Here is a 19750-nt window from a genome sequence, read left to right as displayed (position 1 = left end):
TCACTGCGTCACGTCACACCAGCAGCCAATCAGAAATCCGTCTCAGGTACACTGCCCAATTGGTTCACAGCGTGTACTTCTCAGTATTGAATCTACTAATGTGGTTACTTTAAGGTGTACGTATTTTTCCCCAACTGCATCCAAACACACACACACACAACCGTTTGTTTCTGTAAATTGCGGGAACATTACACAGATTTCTGTATATTGAGACTTTCCATAACTTAAACTACTCACCCTAACTGCACCAACACCAAGCTTAAAACATATCTTCACCTTAAAATGTAATGATTTACCACAAACAGGTCCCCACAAGTAAGATAAATAAAAGTAAGATGCTCCACAGCATGATATATTTCTGGTATACTCACAAACTCACACAGAGACCGTTTGAAACATCTCCATGAGCACCAGGCACCTGTGGTAAATGCCTGGTGTTGGAAAGAGGGATATAAAGCTCTGGGTTGTGAAGTAGTGGAACTGTCCTCTGCAGTGATAGAACTCCATCATTACCTTGTAATGAGTTGGCATGGTATGATCCAAAACTAATCATCATATATCAATAACTTGCCAAACAAATATTCTTAAAGCTTAATTCATTTATACCCTCACAGCAAACTTATAACATCTTGAAATAGAAAAATATTGGATGAGCATGTGTCCATAAAATTTTAGACATATAGTTTACTGCATATGGTGATATGTGTCCAATAGCTGTAGAAACAGCTTGATGTCTGAGGTACAAGGGTGTGAGGCAAGTTTATACAGATCATCTTCAACATGCTTTACAAAAGACATAAAAGCACAAAAAATATGAGTAAACAAACATAATTTAAATCAAGATGGGCAGTCTAAAATTACCCAATAATGAATCCAAAAATAATGTTTAAAAACAAACCTATTATATATTATACATTTTTGTGAAATATGATCTAAATTGAGTGTACAGAAAACTGATTCTTCACAAAAAAATAAAAAGTCAAAAACAGAAATAAAATATTTTTGGTAAACTTTAAAGCAGTCACAACAGAGCATAAACTGTATGGGTTCATTTTCTTTATGCATTCATTCATTGTAACTACTTATCAAGTTCAGGGTCACGGTGGGTCCTGAGCCTACCCAGAATCACTGGGCGCAAGGCAGGAACACACCATGGAGGGGGCGCCAGTCCCCCACAAGGCAACACATACACTCACACCTATGGACATTTTGAGTTGCGAATCCACCTACCAATGTGTGTTTTTGGACCATGGAAGGAAATCGGAGCACCAGGAGGAAACCCATGTGGACACAGGGAGAACACACCAAATTCCTCACAGACAGTCACCCATAGCAGGACTTGAACCCACAACATCCAGGTCCCTGGAGCTGTGGGACTGTGACACTACCTGCTGAGTATAACCAATGAACCGTTCTATCATCCAGTCCTAACTGTGGCAGCCTGGTGTCTAAGAGTTTCCTCCTTTCCTTCCACACATGATACTACACTGCAGATATGACTATTGTGCAAAATCAAGGATCTTATATAATTTATTTAATTTAAAATCAACAAGGCCATTATTGTCAATTTTAGTTCATTGGAACACAGCAGCTGTCCTTCACTTTGTGTAAAAATTTCAAGATAAACAAACCAATAGAAATGTGAAAGCTCCAGATTTTCTTGGAATAAAATCTTTCTACATAGACTTCCATTGAAATTAACAAGTTTTTCCCGTCTCCTATACTATTACTATTTTTAAAAATATAATATAATATAATATATTAGGAAGCATGGTGGCACAGCAGGTAGTGTGGCAGTCACACCGCTCCAGGCACCTGGAGGTTGTGGGTTTAAATGTTCTACTCGTATTCACGTGGGTTTCCTCCCACAGTCCAAAAACACACATTAGTAGGTGGATTGGCGACTCAGAAGTATCAATAGGTGTGAGTGTGTGTGTGTTGCCCTGTGAAGGACTGGCACACCCTCCAGGATTTATTCCTGCCTTGCACCCAATGATTCTGGATAGGCCCCAGTCCCACTGTGACGCTGAACTGTATAAGCGGTTACTGACAATACATTAATATAATATTAATCGAGACCTTTTGTTCATAAAAATATTAAATCAAAACCAATTATTCATCCATATATTATCATTTTTGGGACATATATTTGAGTCAATCTCTGCAAACATTGGGCATTGGTCACAGGATGCAATCTTGTCCTTTAGAGTTTTACACCCTCGTTCTCTCTAGGATTTGTTTGATTGCTTGCAAAACAATGTTCCTCTTTAAGCCCAACAACAGTTACCCAAGTTCCCATTTAAGCTTAATTATTCCTTTAGGAAATCATGGCTATGACTCGCAATGGTAGACAAATGACAGTTCAGCACAGACTCAGCACAGTCTATGTTCTCACAGCAAACCAGACCTAGCATAGAGAACCTCTGAATTAACCCGTGTCACAGTTGTTTCTAAATATCCTTTCCACATGAACGCAGTTTTTATCCACTGCTGAAGACGGTTGGTTTAATCAGATATTTCTGGTCCACTTATATTCGAGGCGAACAATCTTCGTTTCGAAGAAACAAGACAGAGGCTTCAAACGTCCTACGTGCTTTAACTAAGCACTAGGTGCGACTTTCACTCCTAAACCAAAGCGACATGGATTCGTTTCGAATAAAAATAGAGTACGTCTAAATCGTTATTTTTGGGTTAACAGAATTTCAAGATCGCGACTCGTGTTAGTGATGTTTCAAAGTCAGAGTGACGAGTCGACTCTTAGAATCGGTTCTTTTCGGTGAGCGTTGAGGACCGATTCACGCTAAATGCCTGTTTTGTTTTTATTTTAGTTATTTTTGAAAATCAAGATAAATGTGTACAAATTAAGGTACTATAGATAAAATAATATTGCTTTTGCTTTTCTGCCTTCTGTCCTTGCTCGTTTCTTTACATATAAATATAAATAACCCGATTTAATCCTCTGGCCCTGGGCTGTGTATTTGCTACGTACCCTTATTAGGCTATTTTTGTGTTGTATTGTATTTTTTTTTATATTGCTGTGATTCTCTCGATGTTCTTTTGTTTTTGCTATTTTATAAGCGCTTTTAGTTCTTAAAAATCACCATATAAATAAAATGTATTACTATTCTTCTTCTTCTTCTTCTTCCTATTATTATTATTATTATTATTATTATTATTATTATTAAATATATTCTAAACGTGCTTTGCTGTTTCCTTTTTTCTCTGTTTGTCCTAATGGAGAACATTGTGAAGCATTTCTATAATTTATTAAAACCGTTTAAAACAAGAAATGTTGTTCACTATTTAAGCACATTTAAAATTTTTATTTAAAATGTAGAAACGTGAACTTGTTTCATTTTGGGAGAAATCAAAGAGATTGAATGGGGAGTCGTTTGGTAGTCGAGGGAGCCGAGAGCTGAGTCAGTTTGATGTGACTCACTGAACCCCATCATCATCATCACTCGCTTGTTCCCAAATGCCTCTTTCCCTCTGGTTTTGCGCATGCGCGAGTGTCGGGGCGCCCCCCTCCTCCCTCTCCCCCTCAGATTCTCCTGCAATGTGTGTGAAGGAGGGAAGCGGAGAGGAAAAACACAGCGTTAAAATGCACGGAGAAAGTGCGCCGAGGGCGATGAGAGGATAACGTCCGCGCTCCGCCTCGCTCGCGGGAAGCTGTTTCTGCAGCATGTCAGGGGGCGCACAGGGGGAGTCTGAGGGGGTCTCTAAAGTTCAGGTAAAACGGCAGATCAAGACCATCGTGGAAGATCTGGAATGCATCTTGGGCGACTTAAAGGATGTGGCCAAAGAACTCAAGGAGGTCGGTGCTGAGACCTAAGTCCTGAAGGGGATACACTGAGTGGCTGTTTAGTCCGAAACCTGTGTTTGTGCTTGTGCGTGTTAGAGCTGGAATAACGAGGGTTTTCGAACAGCGGGGGCATGTATAATGAGCTTTATCAGATTTACAGCACGTTTACAACGGGTTTCTTGACGTTTATGTTACTCATGCCTGCTCACCAAGGCCTGAGTGATGTCCACGGCTTTTCCATTTCATATGTTGCAGAAGATTTCTCTCAACTCCAGAGTGAAACATTTGTGCTGAACTGTCATTGTAATTAAACTCTTCATAACCTCCATTCAGTTCAGTTCCGTGGAGTCTCTGTCTCTCTCGCTCTCTCTCTCTCTCCCTCCCTCTCTCTCTCTCTTACACACAGAGAGGGAGAGAGAAAGAGAGAGAGAGCTCACTCGTTGATATGGAAGCGCTCTCCATGTTGACAGCTGTCTCTCTGTCTGGAGATCCTCGTCCGCGACGTTAAAATGGGATTTAGGACATGCTGGTATTTGACGTCGTTTTCCCTCCACTGTAGCTTAATGCATGACGAGTGAATGTGGCCGCTGGTGTGTCGTCATCATATGTTTTGGGTTCAGTTATATCATAACCTTGTTATGAGGCCAGTGTGAATCTAAATGAGCTGCAACACTGGGCCTGCTGTGCTCCTGCCACTGTAGTTTAAGATGTAACACTCACATTGCACATGAACACACACTCACACACACATATATAACGTTTATGTCTGTGTTTTAACATTTTTGTGTGCATTCATTTAACACCCTAATATTATAATAACTGCAAATAATATAATTATTGATCATCTTCTCAAACACTTCAACCAAAATTGACCCAATTTATTTGACGCCACCCTGTGACTACAATGAACATTGATTTTATGTCTGTCCATTTGTTAATTCTCCACAGGTTTATTTCCAAAACTTTTGGAAGCTGATGTCATTCATGTCTTAAACATATAAGTACTTACAACTACACATATGTAGGCCTAAGCTTATCCACAGTGCACTGAAAATTGTTTGTTTTGGCTGTTATACCCAGCACCAAAACTGTACCATAAACATATTAAACAATACGCAGCTTTCATATTGTCATAGTGATGCTGGTAAAGATTATGTTTAATCGGACTGTAGAGCCACATTTGCAATGCAGATGTTGCTTGCCCACTTCTTTCTCACTGAGTGTAGGAAGACAATATAAAGAACATTGCAGAAGGAGTGGCAAAGACAGAAAACTTGAGGAGGTGCAAATCCTACATGCTGCTGAAATCCCAGCACTGTTAATATACACAACGGTCTTATGCAATTACACTGTAACAAACAGAAGGCCTTGAGACTGTGAGACTAATTTGTTCTTGAAGTCATGTGCAAATGTGAAATACCTTGTTATAGTGTTTACAAATAAAATTACACTGTAGCAACCAATGCACCCCCAAACTTTGTATTCTTGATTTTTGACTTTGTTAGACAAAGTTTTTTCAGAGTGATGTCTCAAAGGAACTACTGCGATTTCACTCAATGTTTAATGAAAAAGGAATGCTCAGGTGTGATGGTGAAGAACATTAACTGAATGTTACATGAACAGCCTTAAAAATGATATTGAAACTCTACGTTAAACTCTCAATGAAAACGTTTTTATTGCCTCCCTTTAAATAGCCCCCGAAGTACGTCAGCGTCTTAAAAGGAAATATATATAAAAGTTTGTAGGGATGTCATAGAAGAGGCCCTGACTCTCTAAAGAACCATTTTTGTTTTAAATGAGATGTGTAGAAAATCCTTTAAAGGTTTTAAGAACCTTCACATAATGTAAAGGTTCTATGTGAAAGTATTTTCTGGTGCATCCAAAGAAGTATCTATTTTAGGATCCTTTTTTTTAATGTGATAGATATTGAAATGATTTTGACCTATGTCCTTTTCTGTTTTTAAGGTTGTTCATGAGATAGACTCCTTGACGTCAGACCTACAACTGGAAGAGGAGATGGCAGACAGCTCTAAGACAGACACACTGAACAGCAGCTCCAGCAGTACCACCACCACTACCACAGCCTCCAGCATTGAGAAAATCAAGATCTACCCTGAGGACGCCTTAATTCGGCCCTCGTCCATTAACCCCAGCGTGCTCACGGTCTTGAAGAGGCCGCATCCTCCTCTTCCTCCTCCACGCCTGACGCCGCTCAGAGCTGAGGACCACAGCAAGAGCTTGTCCTCAGGGAACCTAGCCAGAGCTAACGGCACGCTCATGCGGAACGGTGTCTTCCCCACCAAGCCCATAAACATACCCAGCAGAGACTCAGCTTGTGCGCCTAAAAGTGTGATGGAGAAAGGGCTGATGCCTCTTCTGAGGCATGAAAAAAGCCGGTGTCCCCAGGTGACGAGGGAGCGCGTGCGATTTAGCGAAAAGGTCCAATATCACGGCTACTGCCCAGACTGCGACCTGCAATACGACATGAACAACACGGATATGCACTTACACACGGAATTGATCGACACCAAGCTAAGCCCTGTCCATCAATGCTCCTCCTTGGCACCGGCCCACGTCCTGATGGAAAATGGCGGCCTGAGCCTCAGTCATAGCTTTCCCCCCTCAACTCCACCTTTTGTGCCTCATCACCCGACTCAAAAACCACAGAAAACCATTCTACGCAAATCCACTACAACAACTGTTTGATATATATATATATATATATAATCCCCTGAAGTGACGTTTTATAATATTTATATTTTTTAATTTGATGTCATGAGCACTTTCTACTCCAGAGAAAATGGATTACACGAAGATTGATAAAGCAAGATAAGGACAGGGAAACGGGGCGAAAGCGAGGTGTGGCTTACTTCACCGGAACTCCAAACAGAGCAAGTAAATGGTGAGTGCTTTTGAATAGGATCAAAACCTTGAAGAGAATCCATTCTATTAAGTCCAAGAAGCATCCATTAATGCACACTGTATCTGTGGAAATAAGAGCCAGGCATAGGAAGAGAGAAAGAGAACAGAGAGTGAGACAGAGGAAAGAAAGTGGAAAAAGAATATTAGGGGATTGCAAACACAGCCGAATGCATGAAACATAAATACATACAACGTTCTGTTCGGCTGCACTGCCATTGTTGTTTTGCTTTGTTTATTCTTCCCGTACTATGGAACAAATATTGGCCAGCGGGTAGCGGTAGGGCAGATTAATGTGGTGAATTCAGTCTGAAAGGGAAATAGTCACGAAATCAAATAGCGCCTTAATCCAATCATGCCTTAATCCATTCATGTGCCTCTATTTTCACATACACAGCTGTTTTAAAAATCATGTGGAATCATGTCAGGGAATGTAAATTATATATAAAGTTTCAGATGATGTCATGTATAAAGGGGCCTTTCATTACATGCAGAATACACTCAGGATAATGCTGACCTCGAGCAAGGAACTACAGTCATAAAATATTTGTGTATTCTCATAACAATTCAACTTCCTTATGAAAATAGGACACTTTTTGTGTCCAGGACATCTCCAGGAAAATCTCCATGACAAATTTATCCTTGGTGTCCCATTGAACCCTCACATTTGATGAGGGCACTTTGACATCCTAGGCAGGTGTCCAAGGGACTTCATTAAAGGGATGTGTAGCAAGTCCCTGGACCATTGCCATTTTTGTCAGCCTTCTATTTCACTTTAGACAAGACAGCAGTATTCAGCTCTGACACTTTCACTTCTGCTTAACAAAACTAGATGTATGAGCATTTCATCAATGTTTTCACATGTTGTTGGAGTGATAAATAAACCGTTCACGTTCTAAAGAGAGAACTAAGGTTTTTACATTTTTTCATGTAAGTTAATGGTGGCACAACAGGTAGTGTCGCTGGCACAAAGCTCCTGCTATGAGTACCTGTCTGTAAGGAGATTGGTGTGTTCTCCCTGTGTATGCATAGGTTTCCTACGGGTGCTCTGGCTTCCTCCCATGGTCCAAAAACACATATTGGTAGGTGGATTGGCTACTTAAATGTCCATAGGCTTGAGTGTGCGAGTGAAAATGTGAGTGTGTTTTACCCTGCGAAGGGCTGGCGTCCCTTCAAAGGTGTGTTCTTGCCTTGTGCCCAGTGATTCCAGGGAGGATCCCTAGCCACCATGACCCTGAACTGGATAAGCGCTTACAGACAATGAATGAATGTTTCATGTACTGTAAACAAACTTAGTACTTAAGGAGGCAAAAGTGCATTGCAAATAGAGCATATTTAAATGCAATATCGATGATTCTGGGGAACTGCTGTTCTCTCTGGTATGTTTACATTCAGAAGCTTGGTTCTTTTAAAGTAGAAGGGTTTGTTTAAAGGGACAAAACCACTGTTGTTGTTGCTGAGGTTTATTTGTAAATGTTGCTTTTAATGCTGTTTAATATGATGCAACCATTTCATTATGTCTATGTTAGAATATGATGACATACATTGTGATTAAGAACAAGTCTTATTATACAACCCCTATCATTTGTTGAAATGACAACACAAATATAAATATTCCTCAGATTACCTTTGAATGGTTTTTATTTAATCTGCCTACTACACATATATCAGTTTTTTTTAGCATAAAATGTCTAATGAGGTCTTTATAAGTGAGACATGTTTAATAATGTTTACATGGAGAAGCAGTGCACAGCCAGCTGTATGTAAATGTATGTGCTACTAACACTACATTCTAATGATACTGGATGTTTATCAAGTCAAGTAATGTGAAGATACTCCACCCCCATTTTAACACTGATAAAGAACGAGAGAAGAGTGTTCTAGTGCTGCGGGTTCAGTAAAGCTGGCAAACCCTGGAGGGAGATGAAAATAGCAGCCTCCACTAATTAGAGAAATTAAGCAAATACTGATTACAGAATTTCACTCTGGCTTTACATCAACCCAAATATCAACTCAAGTATCAGTTCTTTCAATTCATCGTAACGCTTTAAAGGCGTTTAAAGAGTTGTGAAGCGTCAATGCCACGTTAAATCCCTCAGGTGTTGCCAGTATAACTCAGTTGTTTATCTCTTCCTTTCTTTCTTTCTTTCTTATGAGAAAATGAGTGATGAAAATCTCTCACTAAAAGCAAACGTCTCCCTTTTCCTTCTGTCTAACTTGTAGTTTTATTTGACTAATGCAATGATTTAGAGTGGCTCTGACATCTAGTAAAACTACACTGGCAGACTCTATTATTGGAAATGGTGCTGTGAATAAACTTAAACGGGTCCTTTTACTAACTTTATAAAAGACTCCCAAAATGGTTTTGTTTCAAATAGGACTCTATATTTATATTTTGACTTTGTAATGTTATTTCGACTTCGACTTTCACTTCGACTTATGTTGGTACCAGCAACAACTACTGCAACAAATTAATGTTAAGAATAATTAGAGCTGGTACCATTCAATTATCTGATATCAGCACTGGGCATGTGTCTAGAAAAAATGCAGAACTGGATATCAGAGTTAATATCAATTATTATTCAAATGTTCAGCAGTTTCAGTAAGGTATGTATGGTCGCTGTCCAATCAAAAACATCTCAATTTTTTATCAATTTTTAGTGTACTACATCATTTGAACACTGTGCTTTCAAAATGAAACAAAAAAAACAATAGTAATACATTGGAGGATAATACTAAATTATATCAGATGCCTCCAGCTAGCATTACACTAAGGCAGCCATCCATCTGAACTGTGTTCTCCTGGACTCACAGTCTCGGATGGCTGATGGCATCTCCAGGGATCTAGCACAATTTCCCGGAGGTCGTGCCAACACTTGGGGTCTAACAGAGTTGTGTTACTTTGGAGTTCTTTAATATCTTTTTTAACACACTGTGTAAGCTAAATGAATTTATGTAACACACACATTTCCATTACTTTCTTATAGCCAATGTCACAGTATAAATGCAGTCAGCCTTCTGTATACACAGGCTCCATATCCACAGACCCAAGCAACTACAGATTCAAAATATTTGAGAAAGAATTGCAGAAAGTTTCAGGAAAAGCAAAACTTGAATTTGCCATACATTGAGTACTACTCTGAATCCACAAAAACAAACTGATGTGCAGGCGTACCCAGCTGTACCCTTTTCACAGACAGTCAGTATTTCTCCAGCATTTTTTGAGCATTGTTCACCTCCCACGTCATTCATTCACTCCTGTACTAAACATGGCATTTTCTTAATTTTCTAAACGATGAAATATAACAAATATCTACATTTACATTTACATTTACAATGCTACATCTACATTTACATTGATTTTTAAATATATGTAATCTAGAGATTATTAAAATATACCTTTTTTATTTGATTTTTTTTTTCCTTGGTGGGGTCCTAAAACCAATCCCTTGTTGATAGTGAAGACCAACTCTAAAGTGATTTCCTCTTTAAAATGCCTGATTGACATTTTAAATTCTAAGTTGCTTGTTTAAAAATTGGGGGCTATATTGGAAGTAAAAGGAAACCAGCTATTTAATACAGTGAGTCATGTATAATTGTGCTACAGCATGAGTGGTCTATCAGCTGCATTCAAATATAGCAAGAGTGCACTCACACAACTTATGTCATGCATCATTATTTAGTATGAATTAAATATTGGTACTACTGTATTATTATTATTGATTAACAATACATTTTAATACTTCATGATTGCATCTCTGATAAACAATGATAAAAGACTGACAGCGCAGATAGATGTCAATAGACAGAGGCCTTACAAAGCAGAATGTCATATTTGATTTGTATTGGTTGGTTTTTGTCTGCCATCTGGAACAGCGATGAAAGCTAAACACACTGGAGTCATTGCTGGGTTCATTGATGACATTTATGGCTTTTAAATGACAACTTTGACATTCAGGCAAACAACCCCATATTTCACTATTGTCTGACGTGCTATAAATGCATTAAGTCAATTTAGGGGTCTGTGTGTTGCTCTCCAGTGGTTTAAACTGTAAAGGGCACAAAAAAATAATTCCAAAACAAACAAACACACACAAATTTGATAAGGGCCAAATTGTGATGGTCATAATGGTTTGGTCAGAGCTTCTCCAAAAGAGCAAGCCTTCAGAGGTGTTCCCATTATGCAGGGTTATGTACCTACCAAAAGTGGTCCAACAGTGGTGAACAGTGGTGAACAGGACAGGGTGATGTGCGCTTAAGTCTCACTGAAGTACAAGAGTGAGGATGTCGGGTTGGCTACAGAACCCAATATGCAGCAAGTTGTGATACAATGTGTGCTCTTACAACTTTCTAACATTAGCTAGCATTAACTAACATTAACGTTTTCTGTCAATTGTGCTGTGGTAGCTCTTCTTTGGGATCGGACCAAATGGCCTGGCCTTTGCTCCCCTTGTGTATCAGTGCTGATTTGGTGCTCATCACTCTGTCGCAGGTTCAGTTTTGATAGGTATTAACCACTGCATACCAAGAACACACTACAGGACCTGCCGTTACATAGGCCAAATATTGGACCAAATATTTATGACCCTCACAATTTGGCCCTTGTCAAAGTAACTCAGATCCTTATATTTGTTCTATCAACTTCTATTATTGGTTAATAATGAAAATGAATGTCGGGTGTTTAGACCTTATTGTGAGATAAGCTTTCATTTTGTCCTTTTTCTTTTTCTTTCTTTGTTTTTTGATTGATTGCCTTTGAATGATTGCCTTTTTTGCCTTGTGTGCAGATAAGCAAATCAGTTTTGGCAGGTCTTGTTTAATGGCAAGATAAAGATTTGGGAAAAAGGAGCTGCTCTCACAGACGTGATAAGAAACTGGAAGTTTGTGCTGCAATTGTCAGAACAAATTACTCTTCTTTTAGAGAACACTCAAAAGTTTTCACATAGAAACACTCATTGTATTTACCATGCCTGTTGCTTAATGTCAGTGTGAATGGGCAATTACTAAGTTTTCCACACCATGAGTATTTCCTAGTGCTGGTGGTGGGATAATTGTAGGCAGAGGTGAAGCAATATTAATGGGTAATATTATTTATCCGGCCCATTTGTGCACAATGACGGAACCAAGAATTAGTAGCTATTTTACAGATGAGCAAATGTCATTATTTTGCGACAAGGAATTATGTAAAAACTAGGTTCCATAATAATTACACTGTATTAAATAGTTCCAAATATTAACAGTTATCGGTCAGTAATTTGAATTCAGTTATAGGTATTGGCAATGGGGAAAAAATGATCCCTTTTTATTATTATGTGCCAAAATTTGAAATGCAGGACTTGTATTCAAGACCACATATTTACTAAAACATTCTTTTAATCGTAGACAGTACACTCTATCAGTTATGAAGAGAGTCAGCTTTGGTAAATATATCTTTTGGGTAAATATATAAAAATATCTTGCCTCAGACGCATTAGAAGGGTTACGCAAAAAAGTGAAATATGAGCTTATCTGCCAAAATTGTCTGACATCGGTGGCCGAGGTAGATCAGTGGAGTGTGTTGGTGGGAGGGCTAATGTCAGCATATCAAGAATGAATCAGAAGCAGTTTTATTCAACAGTACAGAAAGGTCACAGCCAATGACTTTCTCTGCAGACATGACAGCACGTTGTAGCATGTCCTTGGAGCAGGCAGCTCCAGCACTAAAACAAGACAATGATGGAAAACATACACAAAGGTAATTTATTCATTTGCTTTCCTGCTGAAATTATCTCATATATGGGGATGGAGATATTTTCAGTCATTACATGTGCAGAGTTCCAAGTTGCTATAGGTTCTTGTAAAAAAAAGCCAAAATTAAACAATATTACACAAAAAGAAAGTGAGTAAACCCAGCTTTGATTTGTTCATATAGAGATAACTGAACATAAACAGGACTGTGCTGATATTTAGTATAACAGCACAACATTGAGTGTGGTATGGCTTTTCTACAATTGTTAGTCATTGAAAATAGATTTTTTACTCTTAATTTAATCATTTATTTGGCTCCACCCAGACAAAAAGTTTACTAACTGGATTGGGGCTGGACTGTTGCCAAGCATCACAATCATTTCCAGCACACTAACTGGCTGCTTTTTGTAAGTTCATGTTACCACAGACCAGCTAATTTGTATCATGTACATTTACTTGTATAACATGTTAAACTCAGGTGAAGCCCAAGGTGGCTGTTAATGCTGTAGACTAGATCTCCCCATAAAAACTCTCTTATGTGATATCCCTCAGTTAACCCAACTGTAAATTCTTTAGCCCTGTTATATCAATACTGCACGAAACTGTGCTTACAAGAGTTAGAGGGTTATAATCAGGGAGAAATTAATTGTAAAAATTATATATATATATATATATATATATATATATATATATATATATATATATATATATATATATATATAAACAACAGTTCTATTTGGATTGTTTTTATTTTCAGAAACTCTGCATCTTTTAAGATGGAATGGTATGTTTGAAAGGGGACAAATGACTGTTCTTTGTATGTGGCTGAAGTTTTATTTCTAAGTTTTTGTTTTGCTTTAAATTGCCATTCACTGGTAAATATTGTGAAACAGTAAAAATAAATCAATATTACCCACCTATAGAGCAAGAATAAAGCAATATCCTCATCTCTTTTCATGTTTGATGGTGTCTTCACCGTTGAAACATCTCCAAATGCTGTTTCTCTCCTGTGAGCAGAGAGAGAGAAACCCTAGAATTTCACATTACGCTTTTATTGACACTAAGGCTTCGTAAACACTATACACCTGTCTCAATCATGGTAGTATTAGCCACAGACGCTTCACCCACAAGTTGACATAGAGTCTGATACTTTCAGTGCACTGACCTGGCCTCACTGTCAAGACTCGGCCAGTTGCATTCTGAATGGCTCTCTGTATATCTGCGTATGCACACTTCCATGTATCATTTTGTATTGGCTCTTACTGGTTTGACGTGAATCATAAAGACTGCCTCCTTCTACACATCATGCCAAAATATCAGACTTGTTATTGGTCCTTTTGTGAGTCAGTCAAATTTCTTTTCCTGCAGTAGTAGGAAATTCTTGGCCACGTTAAGTGGTGAAAGGCACCAGGCTCTCTCTAGAGAGTTTGGCAATGTGAGACTACCAACAGGCAAACAGACTGGAGAGATAGGAAATGGTGAGGAACCATCAGAATTTTATAAAAAACTGTTTGTTGATTAAAATGAACATCATCTTTAAGGCAACTTGAATAATCATGAAGAACTGCTCAAAGTTATTTAATTGACTGTGATTTTAATCAGTTGTCAGCTCTAATGTATAGTGTTGTGTTGTGATGTAAGCACTCAACAGAACTCAAATTTGTCACCACATATGTTTATATATAGTTTTGAACCAAGGGAAACAGCTTAATGAACATGAAAAATGATGTTTCTCCAAACTAATATTTTTTTGCAAAATACAACAAGAACTTTAGTCTTTACTCAACAAAAAATGTAATAAAAATACAACATGAAATGTAATCTCTTTTATGTAAACAGAACCTTAACAGTGTTTTTTTTAATCAAAACACAGTGAGAAACATAGACCTATAGATATGTGTTTGCCCTTTGTCAAGTTACACCATCAAAAGATGAACAATTTCCTGAAGTCTAGAAGTTTGTTTAGCTGCTGCTGGGATATGATGACATTGAAAACAATGTTCCAGAGCGATGGCAGTAGTTTATAAATTGGTAAGCTGGTGACAGCTAGAAAATGCTACAGCTTTGCACTACAAACTTCTTCTATTTCAGCTTTCTATTTTTCAGGTGAAACGATAGTGACACGTACTGTAATTGAAAGCATTTTGTTACATTTTTGTGGAAGTAAAAACACAGGAACAGATGATGTTCTGAGAATAGAGAATGGTGTTTCTTCCCAGTGCTGACAGCCCTATTCGTATCCCTTTCCTCAGCTTCAGACGGCTGGAACTGTGTCAGAGCCGATGACAGGTCAAGGCCTCGTAGGTTCCTGAGAAGAAAACGGCTAAGAACCCAGAGGTGTTAAATAACACCTAGAAGTGCTACATGGAATCTTTTGACAAATGTATTTTAACAGTCTCTAGGCTTCTTGCTCAATGCCCCCATTAAAGTGATCTATTGGAGGCGAGTGTGGTAAATGTAGTGTGGCAATTTTACTGTAGTTGTCATAATTGGGCCGACACTTAATGGTAACACTGATATTAAGTTCCTTTGCTGTGTTTCTTTGGCCTTTACATTCACTACCCTATAATGACTTCTTATGCCTCTTCTGTGTTGCTTATTAAAATAAGCTGTAAAGTGGCATCTGAATTCAGTAGGACGTTATCATTATCCAACAGCAGCCATGAATAAGGTCAAGAACAGAAGAGGCCTCAGCTGTCTTCCAGAGGTAGCGCTAGAGCAACGAGCTCTGTGCTAGCACAGCTGTAAAGGTCTGTTCAGGGAAAGGTTTGGTCAGACAGAAGAAAGGTATTTTGACAAATCTGTGACACTGTCCTTACTGTTCACTGTAGAAAAGAACTAGACCAGTGGTCCAGAAGCATGCATATATGAGCATTTCAGCATGCCTAATGCTTGTGAAAAATATGAATTTAATACATTTTATTACATTTATTTGTAATGTACATTATTATTAAATCAATTCAGTCTAGAGACATTACAAAGAAGGAGGAGACTGTAACCTAGTTGGAATAGCTTGTAATGTTCAACATAAAAGGCCATTTGGGTCAATTGCCAACAAGAACAGCTTGTCTTTGACTGCAGGTATTTGCTTTTTCTAGTAATAAATGACAGTGTGAATTGGCAATCATCATATTTTCCATACCGTGAAAACAGAATTGCCATGTACTGAGGGTGGGAATGACTGATGTGGGATGCAAAAGCTAATGCTGTTTATTAATATTATCTGCCCACTGGTGCTGAATAAAAGAGACAGAAGTTAGAAGTTATTTTACTTTAGGCAAATATGTCAGCTGAGAATTATGGAAAAACAAGATACAACAGTAGCCATGCCATGTGGAATTGTTCCTAATATTAATGTGTATTAAATCACATAGAGCAAGAAGCACTACTATAAAGGAGGAGAATTTTTTTTTAATGTAATGTAAAAAATGTAAATATTCATACATGCAGTCAGAAAAAGTCGGAAAAAACAGCGAAGGTAGTTTGGTTCTCTTTCAAACACTAAAAATGATGAATGGAAATTTTGTACAACTGTAAATATGATTTCAACATGACTTCCTTACTCAGGTACATATATCTCACTTCATCCAAAGAGATACTTTAAGTAGACAGACGTACAAGGACATAGTTGGAGCCCCAAGAACACCAAGCAAATTAAAACAGCCAAGGTTTTAATATGCACCATAGCAAAAATAAGCTCTCATTGGCTTAGAAACTTTAATATTGTTGGTCAATTAAACATTCATTCATAATCTGTAACCGCTTATCCAGTTCAGGGTCCAGAGCCTACCTGGAATCATTGGGTGCAAGGTGGGAATACACCCTGGAGGGGGTGCCAGTCCTTCACAGGGCAACACAGACACACATTCACTCACACCTACGGAGTTGCCAATCCATCTACCAACGTGTGTTTTTGGACTGTGGGAGGAAACCAGAGCACCCGGAGGAAACCCACGTGGACATGGGTAGAACACACCAACTCCTCACAGTCACCTGGAGCGGGAATCGAACTCACAACCTCCCGGTCCCTGGAGCTGTGTGACTGCGACACTACCTGCTGCACCACCGTGCCACCCCCAGTTAAACATGCTCAATTGTACACAATCTCAGTTAGAAATAAAAGTCCTTAAATGAGAACTATGTTGAAACTTTGAAACATTAGCATGCCGAAGGGCAATGTTCAGGCTTAGGCTAAGCATAGAATCGATGGAGGATTTGAGTCTTTCCTCATTACTAAACATTTGTAGAACGATTTGTCACAAGCGTTAGAAGATAAACAACGGATGCGATTTCACAGTTTTCTCATGATAGCTTAAAATAAATGTCACACTGCTGTAGTGGCATGACTCTCATCTAGTTGTGATAAGAGATTTAATCTTTCTCTGTTCTGAGATGACTCCTTAGAGACAGCTTGCTTCTCTCGGTGCACTTTTCCCCGGTGTGGGAGGAAAAAAAAATCAATGTCCTTCACCACTCCCATCCCACACACAAGTGTCTTATTTTTACCCAGAAAGCCCACTGTACTCACTACAGGCAGAGATAGATGCACACCGATCCCGTTATTTACAGACGGCAAGTCGATGTTATGTGATTACTGACTGTATAAAAGACATAAAACGATATAAATTGTTGGACTGTGGTGTAAATGCTTGTTTATTACTTTCCCTTTTGACAGACATTTATTTTGAGGTCGGTAAGAATTGCATTACTTTGTTGTTAGAAGCACTAATCACAGTGAACATTTCGACTTTAGACTTGATTAGGTTTAAAAAAAAAAAAAAAAAAGGTATAGCACACAGCAAGCTACATCAGGGCCACATACATAAGCATTGTGCACCAACGCTTAGTGGGAGATATAGCCAGTAGGCAAGGGCTGTCAAATATAGTGATTTAGTAATTGTTACTATGATATGGGTTGGTCTAGTACTGATAATGTAGGGGTACTGGAGAGGCAGGAATGTAACACTATACTTAATAGAGTCCTTGGACAAGTCATTTTGGGATTTTATATCTAAGGTGTGCTGACAATAGTAAGGTACGTTAGATGATTAGTTCTGGATGTTTATATATACATACATAAACAAACACTGACCACCTCCAGTTACAGACTGTAGTCCATCTGCTGCTCTTTATGAATTGTTTGCCTTCTTTCACCAGGTCATTCTTAGTGCTGTAGTGACACTGATGTGATGGTGATGTGTTTGTTGAGCTGTTATGACCAGACACAGCAGTACCACCTGAGTTTTTAAACCCTGTGTCCACTCACTGTCCACTCTGTTAGACACACCTACCTCGGTGGTCCTTCTTGTAGATGTAAAGTCAGAGAAAGTAGCTCATCTGCTGCTGCACAGTTTGTGTTGGTCATCCTCTAGCTCTTCATCAGTGGACACAGGATGCTGTTGTTCTGGATGTTTTTGCTTGGTGGACTATTCTTAAACCAGCAGTGACACTGAGGGCTTTAAAAACTCCAGTGGCATTGCTGTGTTTGATCCACTCATACCAGCACAACACACACTAACACACCACCACCACCACATCAGTGTTACTGCAGCACTGAGAATAATCTACCACTAAATCATACCTACTCTGTGATGGTCCTGACCATCAGAGAACAGTGTGCATTATTATAATTTGAAAAGCACTTTATAAATAAAATGTATTATTATTTTTTTTTATTATTATTATAATATTTATTAACTTACCTACTTATTTACTCTAGCCAAGAGCCAACATTAGGGACTGGGCAAGTAGAACTTATGTTTATGTGCGACGTACTGAACCTTCCATTTCATTGTTTGTCTGTTGAGATAATACAGCCTGTGTTTCACGACTGAACACCTGTATCAGCAACGAGTTGATTAAATGTTAAAAAGCTGAACTTGTTATTGGGCATCTCTACAAACCTTTGGATATATAGTGTATTTCAATCGCAATATAATTCACCATGATCCGGCTCTAGATTATATTTAGCACGCTGTACATGTACACCTTAGATTCCATACTCAGTGTTAATCTCATATTCTCTTGTATTTTGCCAGTTCAGTCCTATTTTGCCTTGGTCGTGATGCTCATGCTAATGTGCTTCTCGTGTTTCCCCTGCAGGTCCCTTTGTACGGCGGAAGAGACACCATTCACAGACAACCTACTGATCACCTCAGTTTCATCATGTGATGCTCACAGAGGGCTCACCGGATCTGACAGAGAGCCCTCAGAACCACTACTGAATAATTTACAGCCATTGGCCCCAAAGGCACTGTCTTAGACATAGGAAAAAGTACAACAAAAGTAGGAGTCTTGCTGAAAGAGCCTGCAACTACGGCTACCAAGCTGAGTCATCTACAATTAGAGGCTATGTTTAATCATACTGTACACAGGGGATGAAAATGTTTTTCTTTGCATTCTTGTGATTCTACCAGAAAAATCTATATCTTTGAAATCAGAGGAAATGGTTTGTGATAAAAACCCAAGCCTGTGACTATCTTTCAGAATATTCTATTTTTTCACTACCAATATCTGTATTACAATTTATGGAATTTCATTTCATTTCTGTAGCAGAAATGATCATCCCGGTGTGACCTGAAAAAAGCCATCATTTACTGTAGCTTAAGTTACTTGCTTTGAAAAGAGTGACATTTTATTGCTGCTAAATTAGTAAAAATGTGAAACAAGGTATGTTTCATCACTATGCCTACACAATCTAATATTAGCAGTTATGATTATTAACATTTAATTGAGAATAGCAAGTCTTCAAATATAACTTTGTACTGTGTCTCACCTCTGGAAGATATGGATGAGGAAAGAAATGGCAATTTAAGTGTCCAAACACTGTATATGTTTTATATAGAGGCTTTTGAGATAAATATATATAGATATAAAAAAGCATATTTTTGATATTTCTTGAGATGATTTTAAAGACGATTGTTTTCTGTTTTTGATGGACTGCAGGGCATATACTTACATATGTTATTTATGTATCATACAAAGATATAGAAGATGTCTGGAAATTTTCATATATTATGGAGATGTGTTTATGTGTGGTTGTGTTTATAAAACCAAATAATTTATTTTATGTAAATTCCCTGACAAAATAAATTGGAACCCTAGGAATGCCTGACATGGATTACGGGAACATACACTTACTGCCCACTTTATTCAAGATACACTGTATCTCCAAAGGTTCACAGATACATTTTCTAATGACACAACTGCTAACACAAGAGTCCAACTGGATACACGCAGCTTATAAATTATCCATATAGAAAAGCACTGAATGCCATTTAAATGCAGTCAGATACTGACAGA

The 19750-nt window shown here is 38.3% G+C and overlaps 1 protein-coding gene across 2 annotated transcripts; it reads left to right on the top strand.

The window, feature by feature from the left end:
• Positions 1-3649: 3649 nt before the first annotated feature.
• prr16 (proline rich 16) lies at positions 3650-19380 on the top strand. 2 transcript variants are annotated; one of them, XR_010795368.1, is made up of 3 exons: positions 3650-3814; positions 5768-6704; positions 18551-19380. XR_010795368.1 is itself a non-coding variant. In XM_066644652.1 (2 exons), exons 1-2 carry the CDS (start codon positions 3683-3685, stop codon positions 6506-6508), a joined length of 873 nt encoding a protein of 290 aa, XP_066500749.1. In that variant the 5' UTR covers positions 3650-3682; the 3' UTR covers positions 6509-7379. The 2 variants fall into 2 exon arrangements, 1 of the variants encoding a protein (XP_066500749.1); XM_066644652.1 differs by lacking the exon at positions 18551-19380 and having other exon boundaries at positions 5768-7379.
• The last annotated feature ends 370 nt before the right edge of the window (positions 19381-19750 follow it).

This window comes from Hoplias malabaricus, chromosome 14 (assembly GCF_029633855.1).
Source record: "Hoplias malabaricus isolate fHopMal1 chromosome 14, fHopMal1.hap1, whole genome shotgun sequence".
NCBI lineage: Eukaryota > Metazoa > Chordata > Actinopteri > Characiformes > Erythrinidae > Hoplias > Hoplias malabaricus.
Note: the sequence above shows the minus strand (reverse complement) of the source record. Positions and strands in the feature narration are given on the sequence as shown.

Coding starts and splice junctions, on each gene's coding strand:
- prr16 (XM_066644652.1), top strand. CDS start 3,683: ATGTCAGGGGGCGCACAGGGGGAGTCTGAGGGGGTCTCTAAAGTTCAG. Junction 3,815..5,767: donor TGGCCAAAGAACTCAAGGAG/GTCGGTGCTGAG, acceptor TCTGTTTTTAAG/GTTGTTCATGAGATAGACTC.